Source organism: Callospermophilus lateralis, chromosome 5 (genome assembly GCF_048772815.1).
Source record: "Callospermophilus lateralis isolate mCalLat2 chromosome 5, mCalLat2.hap1, whole genome shotgun sequence".
Lineage (NCBI taxonomy): Eukaryota > Metazoa > Chordata > Mammalia > Rodentia > Sciuridae > Callospermophilus > Callospermophilus lateralis.
Window position 1 is genome coordinate 46,913,540 of NC_135309.1, and position 20,286 is coordinate 46,933,825.

At 32.1% G+C, this 20,286-nt stretch overlaps 1 protein-coding gene across 2 annotated transcripts in view; it reads left to right on the forward strand.

Moving 5' to 3' along the window:
* The window catches only part of Ythdc2 (YTH N6-methyladenosine RNA binding protein C2), a 77,662-nt gene that overhangs the window by 15,009 nt on the left and 42,367 nt on the right, over nt 1-20,286 (forward strand). For both annotated transcript variants that reach the window (XM_076856652.1, XM_076856653.1), the window contains exons 8-17: nt 2,773-2,880; nt 3,986-4,134; nt 5,245-5,380; nt 10,435-10,561; nt 10,981-11,046; nt 17,087-17,265; nt 17,467-17,563; nt 17,644-17,731; nt 17,817-17,897; nt 20,059-20,141. In XM_076856652.1, the coding sequence (XP_076712767.1) occupies nt 2,773-2,880; nt 3,986-4,134; nt 5,245-5,380; nt 10,435-10,561; nt 10,981-11,046; nt 17,087-17,265; nt 17,467-17,563; nt 17,644-17,731; nt 17,817-17,897; nt 20,059-20,141 (1,114 nt within the window). The remainder of the gene's footprint in view (nt 1-2,772; nt 2,881-3,985; nt 4,135-5,244; nt 5,381-10,434; nt 10,562-10,980; nt 11,047-17,086; nt 17,266-17,466; nt 17,564-17,643; nt 17,732-17,816; nt 17,898-20,058; nt 20,142-20,286) is intronic.

The following is a 20,286-nucleotide window of genomic DNA, read 5'->3' on the forward strand; positions in this document are numbered from 1 at the left end:
TTAGGTGTAGATGGACACAATGCAATACCTTTATTTTTATGTGGTGCTGAGGATCGAACCCGGGCCCCACCCATGCTAGGCGAGTGCTCTACCGCTGAGCCACAATCCCAGTACCCCCAATTCTTAAAAAAAAATTATAAATTCCTTTTCAAAAGTTACAGAAGTTGTATAGTTGTATGGGTTTTCTTCATATATAGAGAAAAACTCCCCTGTCTTCTTTTTGTTCCATTTCTTATTTCTTGATACTATGGGTTTTAAAAGCATTGTATATATCAACTAAGGTTGACTAGCCTCTTACAAACATATGCATGTATATAAGGTTTACAAGATTGAGTACATACCTGATATATTACTTGTAATTTGCTTTATTTATATGACAGTAAATCATGAACAGTTCTCCAGTTCAGTAGCTCTGAGTCTCGTTCATTATTTTAAGCAGCTGCTTTAGAGTTTCATAATATGGATGTACCATGGCTTATTTAACCATTCCTTTATTTTTGGACATTCAGATTAGTTCTAGATCCCTTCCCCAACCCTCACCATATATAAAAAATGTTAAGAAGAGCATGCTTATAGTATATTCTTTATATACTCTTAATTCTAGAGATAGGTCTTGAAAGTGAAATTGCTGAGTAGGAAAAGTCTATATGACTTTCAATAATAATAGCTTTTGCCATTTTACATTTTCAAAAGGCTGAAATTATTTATATTTTTGAAGTGTACAGGGCTACTCACTTATGAGTTTTTACTTTTTTTTGGACACTGCTGTAATTACCAAGTCTAATATTCAGATTTTAGTAAAAAAAATTGTTTTAGACTTTTATTTATTTTTTATTATGTGGTGTTGAGGATTGAACACAGTTCCTCATACATATGAGGCAAGCACCCAGCCACTGAGCTGCAACCCCAGCCTCTAGTCAACAATCTTAACTTAAATTTTCTGTGTTATTTCTCAGAGTTGGCCCTCTTTTTTTTTTTTTTTCTTTCTGAAATGCTCACATCCCATATATTTAGCACTACTGTCTCCTGGCTTTTACTCTACATTATAGTGCTTTCTATATGGGTTTTTCTTCCTTTGCAGAGTGCCTAAGTCATGGCATTTGCTAGGATTATTCCCTTGATCCATTTCTTTCTTTCTATTCATTCTCCCTTCCTTTCTTATTATCATTAGATTTCTTTCCTCCTTCTTCCCTGCTCTGTATTACACTTCACTAGCTATTGGAAATGTATACTTAATTTCTCTGGAAGTTCTCATTGTGCCGTTTGCTTCTGTTTTCTGGTATATATTGATGACTCCTGAATCTTTATTTTCAATTTAGATTGTTCTCTAGAGTTTTAAATTTAGATATCTTGACAGGCAGCTCACTTCTACTATGCCCCAAATTAAATACTTATTCTACAAAATTTGCTTTTCTTCTTGTGTTGCCTGTCTGGGTTAATCATACTACTGTTAACCTAGTCACGTAAATCACAAACCCGTACATTATCATAATATTTTCTTGGGTGGTTAGGAGCATAAAATCTAAACCTCTTAATGGAAAACTTGTTTCAGCACTGCACATTTGATGTGGGTGAAACCATACCTCCATTCTCAATACCCAACCTGCTTCTTTTTTCTACATTCCTCATTATATCAGAGTAACATCCTTCTGGTTTTGCAAGCCAGACATCTAAGAATTATAATTGACACTTCTTTATCATTCTGTCATATTCAGTGTAGTGCTAAATTCTGCATAGTTTACCTCCTCTCTCAAAAATCTTACTACTTCTTCAGCATCTCCAGTCTCATTTAAGTTATTCTGATGAATTAAAATTGTTCCTATCTGGTCTGGTTCCATTCTACTGTTTTTTTAAATATATTTTTTTAATATTTATTTTTTAGTTTTAGGTGGACACAATATCTTTTATTTTATTTTTATATGGTGCTGAGGATCAAACCCAGTGCCTCATGCATGCTAGGTGAGCCTGCTACCACTTGAGCCACATCCCCAGCCCCCATTCAACTATTTTTTAAATCTGTTCTTCACACTGTGGCCAGAATCATTTTTTTGAAGTGGAATTATGATGTTTAATACTTCCTGGGCTTAAATTTTTTGAATACTCTTAATTCAGGACAGACTTAAACCCTTGATATATAGTTCTTTTACCTCATCTTGAACTACAATTCTCTCTCTGCTCCTTGTTTCCCACCATTTTCCAAGTAGGTTAACCTTTTAGTTTCTTGAAAACATTCTTCTTTCTACTACTCAGAATTTACACAGCTATTTTTCTTCATTGCACACTCTTTCCTTTTTAAGAGTATAATTACTTTGTCTATATGCTTCTCTTGTTCCTTGTTTTCTCAGTGAGGATGATTTTCTTGGTGTAGTTAGATCCTTCTGTTATGTACTGTCATGTTATCTTGTACTTCTCTCTCATAGGACAACTATATTATTGTTTATTTTCTGGACTATTGGATCAATGTCTGTCTCCCCTGCTGGTGTGCCTGAAGGGTACAAAAGTAGCTCTATTTCTGTTTGCCATTTGTATTTGTGGTTTCTAATGTGATGCTGGACACATGATAGGTAGATAGTAAACACTGGAAAAAATAAGCAAATTGTCTTATATCCAGTTGTCTAAAAACTGAAGTTATATTTGAAAGACAATATTGTGTGGATCACTTGAGCTTTGGCATTGCTTTTGAATATTACATTAACTTGGGATTCTGATGTTTTCATGTCAAGTATCTCTGAGTTGCAAATTGACTATTTTTAAAAAATTTCTATTATTTAGTACAGGGAAGACCATTTGAAGTAAAAGAAATGTTTCTGGAAGACATTTTAAGAACTACTGGATATACAAACAAAGAAATGTTAAAGTACAAAAAAGAAAAACAGCGAGGTAAATTTTTTATCAAAGAAATATAAAAGAAATTACTATTTAAAATGTCTTTTTTTTGGAGTACTCCATCTTTATCCTATGGAAGTATAAGGATGCTTCAAAGTGTTATTCTCTTGCATATATTTGTGGAAAATTATGTTAGAATATTATCGCAAATATACCTTTGCATTGTGGTTTGTATTTTCAAAGTGGCAATCTATAAAAAGGAATTGAAAAGGGATGCCAGAATTGAGGAAATTTGAGTATGTTTATATCCAAAGATTCAACCATTGTTCTAAGGAAGAAAAAGAGTGTATGCTGGCTGCATACCACCTGTCTCCTAAGTGGGAGTGGGAAGTAGATAAGAGGGAGTAAAAAGAGTAGCATCTGAGCAAAGATGGGCTTATCTTTTATAAAAATGTGAAGATTTACAAATCTTGATAGTCTTCTGGGGTTATATTTGTATTTCAAATATAACATTATTTGCCTATTAAAACATCTTGTAATAATTTATAGTATATTACACCTTTTGAATTGGGGTTTAGATTCCTTTTCGTTTAGCTGCCTTGGTCATTATGATATTGGTTTCAAGCTCTGATTCCTTTGTTTATTCTGTACAATAATAGACAAATATCAACTCATTTGGATTCTTCACTTCAAAAGTTTAATTAATCAGCTCCTATTTTGCCAGGCAGTGCAGAATCACGTATATGTAAATTGTGAAACTCCTAGATCTTGAAACTTTTCAAACTTTTGAATTATACATAATCATATGTCAAACAGCTGGTAGGAGTTTAATAAATGGTTTTCTTTAAAGTGCTATATGAATATTAGTCACTGATTTAAACAATATGTATCAAATGGATAAAAATACTCTTAATTCTGGACTGACTTAGAATTAAGCTTCTTACCAATAGATGAAGATGTTTTTTAAGCAGTTATACGTGTCTTTATGGTTTTGCATAATACATTTCACTAAATATTCTTGATATAGTTTTAAAAGTAACTGCAAAATAAGGCCAGCTTTTTATGTGATATAAGATTCACTTAATATTTTTAAAACAAAGGAATACATTTAAAAAGGAAAGGACTTATTTAATTATTTTTTCTTTGGTAATCAATTTAGAAGAGAAACAACAAACCACCCTTACAGAATGGTACTCAGCTCAAGAGAATACTTTCAAGCCTGAATCTCAGAGGCAGAGAACTGTTCCAAATGTGACTGAAGAGTATGATTTATTGGATGATGGTGGTGATGCTGTCTTTAGTCAGCTGGTAAGACCTTACTGGTTTCACACATTTGAATGAAAATATATAGGTTAAGGAATATTTTTTGAACTAGTTATTTTTTACTACATAATTGAAGGGTAGTTCTCTTAGTTTATCTTAGATGACAGCATATTTTCAAGAACAACTTTTCTTTTTTTTTTTTTTTTTTTGTCACAAAGCTGGGATTGATCCTAAGGCCTTGCACATGCTAGGGTGCTGACACTCTACCACTGAGTTCTACCCCTAACCCTGAAGTTTCTTTTTAGAAAAGAATCTAACTGTTTTGAGCATGAGAAGATAAATAACATAATGCAGAGATACTTGCAGTTTTTTTTCATCAATGTTTAAATTCTAATACATCCAAACGAACTACATTAGCTTTTAAAAATACTTTTTAAAGTATTTTTAAAAAAATACTTCACTCAGTTTTAACAGAGTGGATTAGGGGAGGGAAGAAAGGAGGGAAAGAGAATGTACTAGAGAATGAAATTGATCAAATTATGTGCATGTATGAATATGGTATAATGGATCCCACTGTCATGTGCAATTATAATGTACCAATAAAAAAAATAAGACCAAAGAATGTTTTAAAATTGTTATTTAGTATAGGAAAGATCCATTTGAGTCTGAACAGCATTTTGACCATGTAAATTAGTGACCTTGCTGACAGTTACATAACCAGTGAGCTAAAAAGTCCTTTGGAACCTGGTCCTTTACAACAAAGATTTTGATGTTCTTGCTCTGAAGTGGGACCTGGCATCAGTGTTAGAAAGCATCAGGTGGTGCTTTCTCTAACCTGTAGCTGAAGAGGGAATCACTGATGTATAGATACATTTAGCAAAATCCTATCAGAAGTATAATTAATGTTGTGCCTGGATTATAGTCCTTTATTGACAAACTCATTCTCAGATAAAAGATTAATGTAAGAAAAAGATAAGAATATTGTGTGTCATAAAGTTTGTAAGATGGAATGAGGAACTTTTGCGAAAATACATATAATATATAACGTCATATGGTCATATGATTAGTAGTTCTTGTAGCCATTGTGGCCGTTTTCCATTCTTTGCAAGCAAATGTTGTTGGGTGATTATAATCTTTTTTTTTTTTAATTTAAAGACAGAAAAAGATGTGAATTGCCTTGAACCATGGTTAATCAAGGAAATGGATGCTTGTCTTTCTGACATATGGTTACATAAAGATGTTGATGCATTTGCTCAGGTCTTTCACCTTATTTTAACTGAAAACGTTAGTGGTAAGTTTATTTGAATTTGTAAATTACTCTTGCAGTTATTTATGGTATAACTGTAGTTTAGTTCAAAATGTATATACTACATTTTTTGTTCACACCCGGTGATCTTTTGGAGTACTTATTTTATGTCTCATGTGAAAATCAGGATCTTATTATCATATTGTAGTGGAATCAGTAAGTGTTATGTTAAATCAAGTATTTAACCTAGTATCTTCAGAATAGTTTTATGAGATCTGTATGTACATGATACTTGTTTACAAAAATGCTTTTATGTATACGTTTTGTACACATATGTACATTCTGATCCCCTAACCCCTAGAAAGTTGTTTCTTAGGTTCTCAAAGAGGTTTCTGATTTAAAAGAAGAAAACAAAACAAAAAACAGAAGAAAACAATGGGTAGTAACTTCTGCTCTAGATTGCTCATTTAGTAAATGAAAAATTTTAGTATTTTCTTTTGCTATATAGACATACTTTATGTCATGTGATGTAATTTCCACTAATGAGTTATCCTCATTTTGTTAGATAGTTTTTCAGATCTCTATAAGCTTCTAGGCAAAAGGCAGAGTGAATTGTTGGAAAGGATATAAATGTCAAGTAGTTAATCTCCTTACCTAAACCTCTCAGCATTAATGTAATTACGATTATTATTGATCATTTCCTTTTTGAAACACCATCTTTGATCAACATCTGATATTTCATATTTAGCTTAATTTCTTTCATTTTCCTAACTATAACTTCTTGGTTTCCTTGAGAGGATCTTTTTCCTTTTCTTGACCTCTAAACTTGGCATGTCCCAGACCTTGATCCTTAGACCTTACTTCTATTTACATTTACTTGTTACATGGATCTCATTTAGTCATGTAGTACATATATATTTAAATGACCTCTAATTTTTTTTTTAATGTTTATTTTTTTTTAGTTATTGGCGGACACAACATCTTTGTTTTGTATGTGGTGCTGAGGATTGAACCCGGGCTGCACGCATGCCAGGCGAGCGTGCTACCACTTGAGCCACATCCCCAGCCCTATGACCTCTAATTTTTATAGTTGGCATCCTAACTTCCTCGCTGACATTAATATACCTGATCACTTGCCATCTCTAGTTACTTGTCTGTTAGGTAGATAGAATTGGCTATGTCCCAAATACCTTTTGATTCCTTCATTATTTACTTTCCTCCCCAACCTGCTCTTTCCTTCATGTTTTCCTTTTTAGTTAAGTCAGCATTGCCATTCACCTAGTTGCTAAGGCAACAAAGCATATGTAGAATCATCCTTGACTTTGCTCTCATAAACCATATATAATCCAAAGCAAGTCCTGTTGGCTTCTCTAAAATAAATCTGTATCTGATCACATTTCACTTCACCTGCCACCATCCTAGTCCAAGCCCACATTTCTCTCCTGAACTATTGTGGTAGCCCACTGATTCCTTCTATTCTTATGTTGCTGCATTTTGTTCTCCATAAAACAACCATATTTATTCTTTCAAAACTGCCATTGTCCTACTCTCAACTCTCCCATGCTTGCTATTACATTGTGAAGGAAAATCAAAGTCCTTTCTGTGATTGCATCTTTGACTGCCTTTTGTACTTTCAATACTTGACATCATATATTTTTAATTTTTCCCTGTTTCATGTACACTGCATGAGGGCTGAACCCTTATCTGTTTTACTCATCTCTGGGTTTCTAGAAGTTCATAGTAAGTCCTTCAAAATGTGTGTTCAATAATGCTATTACTTTTAGATATCTTTACCAAATGATAAATTGTTTGAATATGTTTAACGACAGTAAGTTCACTAACTTTCTTGAGGATGTTCTTTCAAATTTGGATTGTTTTAATTATAATTTTGTAATATGTTGAAGAGAAACCCATCTGCTTTTACCCTTTTCTGCTTATAGTGTGATAATGAAGAAATTTAGTATGTATTTATGTCTGACAGACTTGCAGGTATGAACAGTTATTCTTTTTCCTAGAAGTTTTTTTGTTTTGTTTTGTTTTTTTCCTTCTTTGGACATGTTTTAGTTTATCCTTCTAAAAAGCCCAGCATCTAGTTCTCAGTTTAATCTCTTAGTTACTGTCTTAGGATAGAGTAGGTCTATTAGCCTAAGTAATCTCTACTCTATATTAATTCGGTCTACCTCTTTGTCAACCACATTGTCTTATTGATTTTTATGTCTCTGAAAATCCTGTATTTATTATTCTAACTTATTTTGAATTTAAGACATACCATTTATTCCTTTTAAATTTTATCTTATCTTTTGATTTGGCCCATTGTTTCTGTGTAACAACCTAAAAAAAATCCAACTGTTTATTTTATTAATAGACTTTCTCAGTTTATTGAGTTGATGGGATTGGGTCAAAGACCAAACATTGTGATATGCAACAAGAGACTTTAGGTAATACTTAGGTGTGATTGTTTAAACAGTTATAATCCTGTATACTTATTAGTCTGGCAAACCTCTTAAAATAAATGAGGATCCTTTGTCATTTTCTTGTTATTTGTAAATGTATTTTGGCTCATATTGATGTACTTTTTAAAGCTCATGATTTTTTTGAAAGTGTATATATTTGTTAATCTTCAGTTTTCTGGCATTCTCTTTTTTTCCATTTTGAAAATATATTACTGTGAAAAATTAAGCAATATTACTTGAAAGTTACAAGATTTAAAGTCTGAGATATATTACATTTTAAATATTTGTTATTCTTGGGCTCTCTTTTTAGATATTTCTTAAGCAAATACTAGATTTCTTTGGTAATGGTCATCCTGTGGTCTCACACTCCTTGTCTATTAATGTATAGTTTATACATTTTCCTGAGTCTAATATTCTAATATCTTTAGCCATATGAAGAAAACAAAAAATGTAACAGTAGCTGTATGAACAGTTTTTCATTTTCCAACTTTTTGTTAATCTCTAATATCCCTACCCTTATTTGGCAGCAGAGTTGGATTTCTTCTTGTGATCCCAGAAATTGTGAGCTTTATAGATTTATTTTTAGTACCATCATTTTCCCCATGTGTTCCTGTAAATGTAGCTAATAATTAGTAAGACTAGACATTCTATGTTGTGCTGACCATATTAGTCACCTTTTGCTGCATAACAAATGATTCCAGAGCTTAGCAGTCTAAAACATTTATTGCATACTTCCTGAGAGTTAAGGATCTAGAAGTAATTTACCTGAGTAGTCTGATTCCTAGTCTCTCATTACGTACATTTAAGCAGTTGGTGTAGAGGGGAATGCTGTAGTCATCTAAAGATTCATTGGAGCTGGATGATCTGCTTCTAGGAAGGTTCACTCATATGGCTGTTGGCAAGAAACCTCAGTTTGATGCTATTACCAGAAGGTCCCGGTTCTTTGCTATCTAGGCTGTCTTATTCTCCTCATGATCTAGTAACTTGCTTCTCTAATAGTGAAAATCAAGTGTCTGTCTATCTATCTTCCAAAAATAAAAAGCAAAATAAAAATACAAGTCCAAAGCCAAAAGAATGTATAACACCAGTAGAATTTGTGTGATGAGGTATCAGTACAGGTTCATCAGTTGTTAACAAATTTACCACTTTGGTAGGTAATGTGAGAGACTATACATTGTGGATCAGAGGGTCTGTGGGATGTCTCTTTACCTTCCTCTCAATTTTGCAGTGGACCTAGACCTTCTTTAAAAATATAAAAAACAGAAGTCTGAGGTAATTCTCTTGTATATTCTCTATCCATTTAAAAACCTATGGTTTATAGTGATAATGGATACTTTTTTTAGGGTATTAATTAAATAATGAAAATAATTGGGTATGTATGGAAGATCAATTTTTTTATTTTGTTAACTTTCTTAAATTATAATAGGTTTGTTCCTAGGGATGAATTCTTTCTGAAAATATCAATTTGTAATTTAGGCAAACTAATCCTAAGCAATTATATTTGAATTGCTTTAGGAATATATTCTTGGAAGGAACTTGTAATGGAATTTAAATTATCTTCCTATGGAGGGCTTCTGTGAGAAGTAAACTTCTGCCAGTGTTGTTCCTTACTATGGTTTGTCCTCACCAAAATTCAGGTTGATCCCCAGTTTGGTAGTGTTGAGAGGTGTTGGGACCTTTATGAAGTGATTAGGTCTTTAAGAGGAATTAGTGCTTTTTTCAAGACTGTGAGTTCTTGCTCTGACAAGATTGGATTGAATACCCTAAGAGGTTATTAGTAAGGGAGGCCACCCCCACAGGCTTGGCCCCTTACTACTTCTCTCCATGTGTTGAGCACTTCTTGCCTCTCACTAGAAACTGTACAAATGCCGGTACCATGTTCTTGTACCTCCAGAACCGTGAGCTAAATAAACCTCTTTCCTCTAAAAATTACTGAGTCTCAGGTTGAAGCTCTCAGTCTCTGTAGTTATAGCAATAGCAAATGGGTTAAAACATTCTTATTAAGCGTTTTGGGAAATAGTGGTCTTGAATAAGGGGGATTAAAAGCAAAACCAACAAAAAAATTGTCATGGACTTTGCTTGAAGCTTTTAATCATTTATTATCAGTCACTAATGAGGATTAACTTTTTTTTTAAGAGAGAGAGATAGAGAAAATTTTTTAATATTTATTTTTTAGTTTTCAGTGAGCGCAACATCTTTATTTTATTTTTATGTGGTGCTGAGGATCAAATCCAGCACCCTGTGTATGCCAGGCAAGCATACTACTGCTTGAGCCACATCCTCAGCCTGAGGATTAACTTTTTAATTCTTTAAGTATATCTTGTCATTTGATGACAATATATAGATTTAAGATGATTGAGGGTTTGACAAGCTAGTAACTTTCCTTTTCTGTTTTAATTATATAGGTGAGCTTTAAACAGTTTAATAGCCATCATTCCTTTTACCTTAAAACTGACACTCTATTCCATCCTATTTATATTAGGGCTTATCCCTAGCAGATTTCCTTGGATGATGTGATTTGATGCTTATATAATGTATTAAGTAAAGTGAAGGAACATGTGAATTCTGCCACTTAAATTTAAAAAACAAAATAGTTTTAATTATTTTGTAAATTTAATAATTTCATTTTTCCTTTTCTTCTTTTAGTTGATTACAGACATAGTGAAACAAGTGCAACAGCTCTGATGGTTGCTGCAGGACGAGGTTTCACGAGTCAAGTAGAGCAGTTAATTAGCATGGGAGCCAATGTCCATAGTAAAGCATCAAATGGCTGGTAATTTTAGATTACATCCATTCTTTCTGTCTTTGTGTAGCTGCACATATCTTTTTTTTTTTTTTTTGATTCTTATGTTTGTCTTTAAATTGAAAACAATTGTAAAGTGGGTGTAATCCTAGTTACTTGGGAGGCTGAGATGGGAGGATCACAAGTTTGAGGCTAGCCTTGGCAACTCAGTGAGACCTGGTCTCATAATAAAAAATAAAAAGGGCTGAGTATGTATGATGTATCTCAGTTTTGAAGCACCCCTGGGTTTAATCTTTAGTACCACCAAAAGGAAAAAAAACCTCCAAGATTGAGTTATAATTGTTAATATATTTCTAGTGGATAAATATATAATTTTGAATGAATAGTTTTTATAATTTTGAGAACAAATTATTTTTCTGTCTTAGTCTAATATCTTTGAATTTTGACAGGATGGCTTTAGATTGGGCTAAACACTTTGGGCAGACTGAAATTGTGGATCTACTAGAATCTTACAGGTAAAACCTTATACTATTTTAAAAATTAACCTTGTCTTCTTTTTAAAAACTACCCAGCTATGTAAATCATAGAACATATAAATGTAGGCTATTTGTAGTCTCTCTTATCCAGATAATTTTTTTCTGTGGTTATAAGAAAATTTTCTTTCTGACTTATTAAAGTTGCTGATAAGAGGTTATACTATTAAGAGCTGTCATTGGTGGGGAAAGCTACCTCCTGGCAAACTGATTCCCTGTATAATGGTTAATATGAACTGAATGGTGTTGAGCGTTCACCAGATCTTCCTGCACTGGGTGCTCACCCTGTGGGGTATGTCAAGCCCACAATAGGTATTTGCCCACATTCAGTAATTGCTTCCCCCGCACTCAGGGTTCATCTTGCATTGAGGGCTCACGCCACATGGGGTGCTTGCCACTGAGCATAGTTCTTGTACATAATCTGCAAAACAACCCTTAGAGATAGGTACTTGTTCTTATTATTTTTTTAATATTTATTTTTTAGTTATAGTTGGATGCAGTACCTTTATTTTATTTATTTTTATGCTGAAGATTGAACCCAGGGCCTCACGTGCTAGGCGAGTGAGTTTTCTACTGCTGAGCCAGAACCCCAACCCCCCTTTTTTAAAAAATATTTTTTTTAGTTGTTGATAGACCTTTATTTTATTTATTTATATGTGGTGCTGAGAACTGAACCCAGTGCCTCACACATGCCAGGCAAGTGAGCTACCGCTTTGCCCCAGTCCCAGTCCTTATTGTCCTTATTTTATGGATGAGAAAACCAAAGCCTAGAAAAGTTAAGGAACTTGCTTAAGATCAGGCTTAGTTATGTACAACTATAATACACCAGTAAAAAAAATGGGGAAAAAATCTCACACACACACAAAATGTTGTATTATAATATCTTATTTTTTATTTTATTTAAAAAAATTAGAAAGGAGATTGCCATTAGAACATAGTAGACAGAACACATGTATTTATCTCTGCATTTTCCATATTAAAATAACAATAAAAGAATATGAGAGGTGTAGAATGATAAAGTTGAAGAGACTGAGAGGATGCAACAACTGATGGAGGATGTTAAAAATTTATGGATGCCAGGTAGCTAATTGATTAGTGATCATTGAATTAGCAGAATTAAGAAATCTCAGCCAGTCAGTGAGAGACAAACTTCTTTAATATCTTTGAATGAAGCAATGAAAGAAGAGCTAATAAATAAATATATACATACATACATACATACACCAGAACTGGGTGACATATTTTGTAATGAACATTTTAGAGCTCCACATCACATTCTTTTCTGCCGCCAGATGATACACCTTGGCTGGAAATGGGAGGTGTATTAAATAAAATTAAGCCAGAGAGGCTTTGAACTTAAGATTATTGAAAATTAGCCATAGAAGCTTTAGACTTGGGGTTACCAGGTGCAATAAGAAAGTGAGGGCAAGGTATCAAACAACAAAGGGGTTTAAGTGAAAGTTCATAGATTGATAGTTGAAATACCATCTACTCCTTTCCCATGCCATCCACTGTCACTTTTTCCTGTTTGAAGTATATATGTTCTTTGGCAGAAAACTTGACAATTTCTTTCTTGGAAAAATAGACCAAAGACTAGAGAAAATGTTTAGATTTATAAGAGGTTTAGTGTTTCTTCAATGAAATGACCATCTTTAAATCAAATGACTGTAATCTCTACATGTGTACTTGGAATTTTTTTGGTGCTTTACGCTTTTAAAATGAACAGACTTCCAAGGACTGATCACTAGACTTTTGAGAGGAAAGCACTCATAAACCAGAGAAATAAGACAGATTTACATTAGCACAATAACCTCTGGAACTTAGATGAAACTAAGCATCAGTGTTCAGAAAAAAACTTATAAAAACAAAACTATAATTTTTCTATTATTAGAAGAATATAGTATTTCAAATGCTTCAGAGACACAATTGGTTAGTGCCTGGTACTTACACAGAAGAATACAGTTCTTTTATTGTTGCTTTCATGAAACAAAAGTAGTGTGCTATAAAAAAGGAATAGGACACAAATCTTTGTTTACAGTTCATTTTTATGAGGCCTACTCAAATTTACCCTAACATTGCAGCTTAAAACCCTGTACTTCATTTTTTTAACCTTTTCTGCTTTTTCTTTTTTCTCTTGTCCACAGAACCTATTATTCTTCAATATATTACATAATTTGCTTATTTACTCTTTTTGTTGGTTTATTATCTTTAGCTTCTTTTCACTAGAAATTAGTAAATGTCTTATTTCATTTGTTCAGGAAAAGTGCCTGATATACTGTTTGATTAGTGAATATTTATTGAATGAATGAAAAAACAAGAAAGAGTTCATTTAAATATGTGATAGAAAAATTTCAGAAGTGTTCTAAGATGAAGTTGAGAAAATTACTAAAAAGTAGGAAGAAGATATAAAAGATGGAGAATTGTAGAACAAGATACGAAAATTTATTCTCTGCACCCTTTATTGGGAAACTGTTAGAAGGTGTGCTCCATAAAAAAGAGGTAAAACAAATAAAACAAACAAAAAATGACAGGAAAATATAGTAGATCCAACACAGAGGTTAGGTGAAAGGAAAGGTTTGGTATTGGTACAGAAGAGTGTGAGGACAACAATTGTCCAGCAGGCCTAGTCCCATAGGAACAGAAGATGGCGGGCTCCAGGAGGGTGTTATCTAAGAGGAAAAAATAATCAACTAATATATTTGAGTATATTAAGAAGCTTTATAAATCTTTTGGAAAATTTGAGAAGAATTAGTGGTTAAGTTCACATAAAGCTAAGCAAATAAAATTAAAACGTGATTTCCCTGGGAAAAGTAAAAAGGCCAAAAGTAAAGAGCATTGTTTGACTCAGCAGTAGGTAATGTTTACATAGTCATAGTAAACTCAAGGCTGAATGAAGAACTGAGGAAAATTGTAAGTATTGGAGTATATGGAAAGTTTATGGAAGTGAGGTGGTAACCTCATCTTTAATTAATTAGAGGCTCACAGATAATGATTAAATTGTTAATTATTAAAAGAAAGTACATATTACTTAGAAATGGGGCAGTAAATACAAAAAATGACTAAAACAATTTAAAATGTTCCTAGGTAGTATGACTAAGGCTTGTGTGATTATGGTTTTTGTTGTAACTTTTATGAAATTATTTGTGTATTAATATTGTGAATATATATTATTTTTAAAAATGAAAAATCAGAAGGGCAATCCAGATACTTTAAAAATCCTATGGAACCAGTTTAATTATTATTATTTTTTTTTTGGTCAGTGTTGAGGATTGGACCTCAAGTAGTCTACCACTGAGCTCTGTCTCCAGCCCCTAATCTTTTATTAGGGATTTGAGATAAGTTTAAATTAGATAGCTAGATAAATTATTTATATTTTTAGATATTTAAAGGAAACAGTACATTGTATAATACATTATAATACATTGATAGTTTTTATTTGTTTTCAACCTCTGAGTCTTAAATTAGAAAAAAAAATATAGAGTCTGAAGTTAAAATAGAGTAAAAAATCTGCCATTTAAGAATATATAAATGATTCATTGACTTGAGTTTTTGTGATTAATTCTGTAGATGTAAGTCTCAGTCATTATAAGTAAATGTTTGAAGTATGAAAATATTTGTTGTTTATATTTCATAAAATGATAATATAGGTTACAGAGTCTCAAAATTCTTGATAGGTCCAAATGTTAATTCTGATGTAGTAGGTTTTATTGCCATTTAAATACATAGTTCCTAGAATGTACAATCCTTTTAGTAGTACTACTTTGAATGTTCTAGATATTCTTATGTTGTTAAGTATTCTAGACACAATAGATTACCAAATTACAGATTACAAAACAAAGCAATTATCTGGATGATACTATGTCTTGACCAGCTGGGCTTTTTTTTTTTTTTTTAAATCCTATAGATCATGACATTATCAATTAAAATGTATGCCAGGCATGGTGGTACTTGCCTATAATCCCAGTTACTCAGGAGGCTGAGGCAGAAGAATTACAAATTTGAGGCCAGCCCTGTCTTGAAATAAAGAAAGAAAAAGAGCCAGGGGTGTAGCTCAGTGGCAGAGCACCCCTGGGTTCAATCCCCAGTACTGGAAAAAAAAAATTATACTTACAGAATTATTGTTAGTGATAGCTAAAGTTTATACCTTTAAACAAATACTATGTTTTCTTCATTAACCCGTTAAAAAGTAAGAAACAATAAAATAGAATATTTTAAAATAGAACTTGAATAAAATTCAAGATACTGCAGTTATAAAGTTGTATAATGTTATTATTTTTAAAAAATATTTATTTTTTAGGTGGACACAATATTTTATATTTACGTGGTGCTGAGGTTCAAATCCAGTGCCTCATGCATGCTAGGCAAGCATTCTACCATTGAGCCACAACCCCAGCCCCTTTAATATTATTCTTATTGAAAACAGTCTTATAATTTTTTTGCTAAGCTCTTTGAGATTGGGTTGAATTGAACTTCCTAGAAATTCTATTGATAGTTATTACTGATGACAGTAGTTTATATTTTTACATAATAGGATGAGAAGACAAGTGATTTCAGTAATTTATACTGATTCTGAGCTCTTGAAAAATAACATAATTAACTTGATTTTTGTATAAAATTACCTACAGAATTTCTTTTTAATGTGGAGAGTTCATTAGAATATTATTTATTAGAAGCAATGTGTTAATAAAATGTAAATGATGACCAAAAGTTTTTAATTTTTTTTAGTATTTATTTTAGATGTTATGGACTTTATTATTTATTTATATACAGTGCTGAGAATCAAATCCAGTGCCTCACACATGCTAGGCAAGCACTCTACCACTGAGCTACAACCCCAGGACAAGTTTTTAATTTTTAATGAGATAATTCACATATGATTATAATATATCTATTTAAGGGTACAATTCAGTGATTTTTTTTTTATGTTCACAGACTTATGTAAGTTCACAGACTTATGTAGTCATCACTACAATCAATTTTAGAACATTTTCATAAACACAGATAGAAACTTGTGCCTGTTAACAGTCACTGCCTATTTTTCCCCCAACACTTCCAGCTTGGGACAATCACTGATCTACTTAATGTTTCTATAGATTTGTCCATTGTAGACATTTCATATGAATGGAATCACCTGATATTGGTTTTTAGTAATTGTCTTCACTTTGCATAATCTTTTCAAGGTTTATCCATGTTGTAGCATTCTTTTTATTACTGAATATATTCCATTCTGTGGATATACCAGAGTATATTCAGTTGTCAACTGTTGAACATTTGGGTTCTTTCCACTTTTAGATCACTGTGAATAATTCTGAATATTTGCCTACAGTTTTTTAATTGACAGATATGTATGGATTTATTTTTCCATTTCTTTTGTGAAATGGAGTAGAATTACTGGGGCATATGGTAACTCTGTTTAATGTTTTGAAGAACTGCCACATGGTTTTTCAAAGTTGGTGCACCATAATACATATATGCCAGGAATGTAGGAGGGTTCTAAGTTTTTAAAAAATATTTATTTTTCAGTTGTAATTATATACAATATCTTTAATTAATTAATTTATTTTTATGTGGTGCTTAGATCAAACCCAGGGCCTCACCTGTGCTAGGTGAGTACCCTATTGCTGAGCCACAATTCCAGCCCTGGATTCTGATTTTTTTATACCTTTTCTAATATTTACTTTTTGTTTTTTTGATGATAGCTATCCTACTGGATGTGAAGTAGTATCTCTGTGGTTTTGGTTTGTATTTCCCTGATGACAGATGACAACATTTTTTCATGTGTTTATAGGTCATTTTTTTTTTCCTGTGGAGAAATGTCTTCAGGGTGTGATTTTCTAAAGGCACTTCTTGTCAAATTTTGCTTTGAACAAATGTGCTTGAAACCAAAACATGAATTATATGTTTAATTTTGTACTTACTGTAAAGTTGGTACAGTAGGTGTCAGCTATCTTCCTTAGGATATATTGGAAATTTAAAGGACATAATGGGAATCAGCTTTTTGTTGTTGTTGTTGTTGTTTTAGTGCTTCTCTGGAATTTGGAAATCTGGATGAAAGTTCTCTGGTTCAAACAAATGGAAGTGACCTCAGTGCAGAAGACAGAGAGCTCCTGAAAGCTTATCACCATAGTTTTGATGATGAAAAAGTAGACTTGGATTTAATCATGCATCTTCTATATAATATCTGCCATAGTTGTGATGCTGGTAAATAAGTATCGTCTAAAAGAACTGAATTTAAAAATTAATGCTAGTTGTACAAAATTTTATATAATTGCATTAATAGTAAAAATGAAAATTATCATATTATGGTAATTTACTAATACTTGAAACTGTATCATGTAGTTTCTTAGTTGTTGATTGTCTCTGATTTCATAAGGTCAGTATTGAAAAATATTCTTCTTTCAGGTGCGGTATTAATTTTTCTACCTGGATATGATGAAATTGTTGGTCTGAGAGATCGTATCCTGTTTGATGACAAGCGGTTCGCTGACAATACACATAGGTAAAATTTTAAACTTTCTATTTGTTGCTTAAAATAACAGACAGGGACTATAGTATATTTTCTCTTTCGATTGTCAACAGATATCAAGTTTTTATGCTTCATTCAAATATGCAAACATCTGATCAAAAGAAAGTATTAAAAAACCCACCTGCAGGTGTTCGAAAAATAGTAAGCTTCATAAAATCTTATTTTTCCATTTTTTTCAGTCATTTTTCTGTTTTCATATTAATTATAAAATAATATCCTATTTCAGATCCTTTCCACCAATATTGCTGAAACTAGCATCACAGTCAATGACGTTGTCTTTGTTATTGATTCTGGAAAGGTGAAAGAGGTATGTTTGGACAAGTTGCATTTTTACTTAAATGAAGTTCCATTCCAAGAAATGCTTATATAAACAGAATTCACTTTAGTGGAAACATTTATTTCTAGATGAATTTAAAATAGTAAATGCTGTTTTCACTAAAATGAATATTTTACTTAAAATCAGTATGTAGGATGTTTAGTTATTTCAACAAATTAGACAAAGAGTTTAGCTTCTACTCACTAAATACAAAAAGAAAGTTAAAAGTTTGGCTAGTTATGGTGAAAATTTTCTGCAGTGTGGGAATTCTATTACATATTTTCTCTTTTCTTCCTATATGTGGTCATGGACCATGTGCCTCTTATTCACTGCTGTACCTCCAATGCCTTACATATTAGTAGATATTCAGATGATAACTTGGTTCAAGAGGACCTGATGGAAGAATCAAAAAACAAAAACAAAAACAAAAAACAAACAAACAAACAAAAAACACACAAAAACACATAAACTTGGACTCAACAATTACCAGCAGTCAAATCAGACTTATTACTTGCTTTTGTAAAAAGTTTCATCTACTCTTTTACCTATTGGATATAGATGCTTTCATAACTGTGATGACATTTGAGTAATTGTAGCAAGGACCATCTTAGAACCTAAAGCATTTACTCCTTGGCTCTTTGCCCTTTTCCAACCCCTGATATAAATAAAGGGTAATATTTATTCCTTTTGGTACTGGAATGCCTAGCAATTTTCAGTGCTCCTAACACATAGTGGATCCATTCACTGAACAATTTGAAAGTGGTAGAGGTAATTGATTTTCCAAGGGAGGAGATATTATTCATATTGTGGTAAGGAAACATGTTTGTCTAGTGGATATAAGTGATCATTTTTTTATGTGAGAACATTTAATGGTTTTCATGTAGCTTTTAGAACTGTCATACAGAGAATAAAATTTTCTTATAGAATATTGTCATAGTCATTATAGTTGTATATTGTAAAGGAGGGTGAGTTTTTTTTTTTTTTGTAATAGAACAGTAGTGAATATTATCATTAAAACTCTGGTGAGCCAAAAAAGTTCAGATTTTATTGCTCTAAAAAGTTGATGAAGTGGACCTTGAAAAATTTAGAAATTAATTCTGTTAGATATTGTTTGTGAAGTATATCATGGTTTAAATGTGGTGGCAGTGTCATACATTATTTTACATTCAGTTGACAATTGAAACATTTTATTAAAAACTAAGCAACATGTTTTCTAAAAATACCATAATTAAACTATTATGAGACACATTTTTATTTACTTTGGTTTTTTTAATTTATTTGTGTGCTGGGAATTTAACCCAGTGGGCGCTTTAACACTGGTTACATCTCCAGTCCATTTATTTTGAGACAGGGTTGCACTAAGGTACTGAGATTCCTGCAAGTTTCTGAGGCTGACCTTGAACTTGTGATCCTGCCAAGTTGCTGGAATTACAGGCACATGCATTACCATGCCTGACTTCTTTTTGTTTTTTTGTATAAGGGAAAACATAAGTCACTGATTGAAGTATGTGTTCTATGTATGAATATATTCTTTTATTGAAGTGTTTCTTTACAGCATGTTTTCACTTTTGGTTTTTTGAGGTAGTATGGCATTAGTAATGGTTCTGTTTTTATTTTTTCATTTGTAGCATTCAGGATAGGCTAACTTTGTTAGTAGCTCAGCAAGAGATAAGTGGAGGGATTAAAAATTCTTCACTTTGGGATTTAATTATTTTTATTCCACAAGATCTGCTCCCTGTAAAGTATTTCAGAAAATGATTTTACCAGATCACTCTTATTCTTCATAATTCTTTATATTCTTTATAATGTAAATGTAATAGAAAAATGATCAAGAGAATAGACCAGTTTTTTTCTATTTTTGTTTCCTATGAGAATTGGTTGCCATTATTCACCTATAGCACAGAGCAGCAAAACACAGAATGGAGATGTTTTATAGCTCTTTTGAGTTTAGTTTGGTTTTTATTCTTTTTCCTTAGAATGTTTGTAACCAGAACATCTGGGTTTTTAACAATCAATGTACTGTTCTAGTTATGTAATCAAGAAGAGAACATTAAATTAATCTTGGCATGTTAAGATATGGTGATAATATTTCTTGTTCTTTCCTCTTAAATGCCTTTCATATTTTAACATAAAGATAATTTAAATATTACAGAAATCCTTTGATGCACTGAATTTTGTTACAATGTTAAAAATGGTGTGGATTTCCAAAGCTAGTGCCATACAACGAAAAGGCAGGTAATGTGTGTTTAATGTACATTCATTCAATTGCCTATAAAATGAAAATATTTTCATAAGTATTCTATATCTATCATATTTTCCACCTTCTGTAAAATGTTAGTTTTCCTGTTAGTCTTAATTTGTATATTATCATTGCAAAACC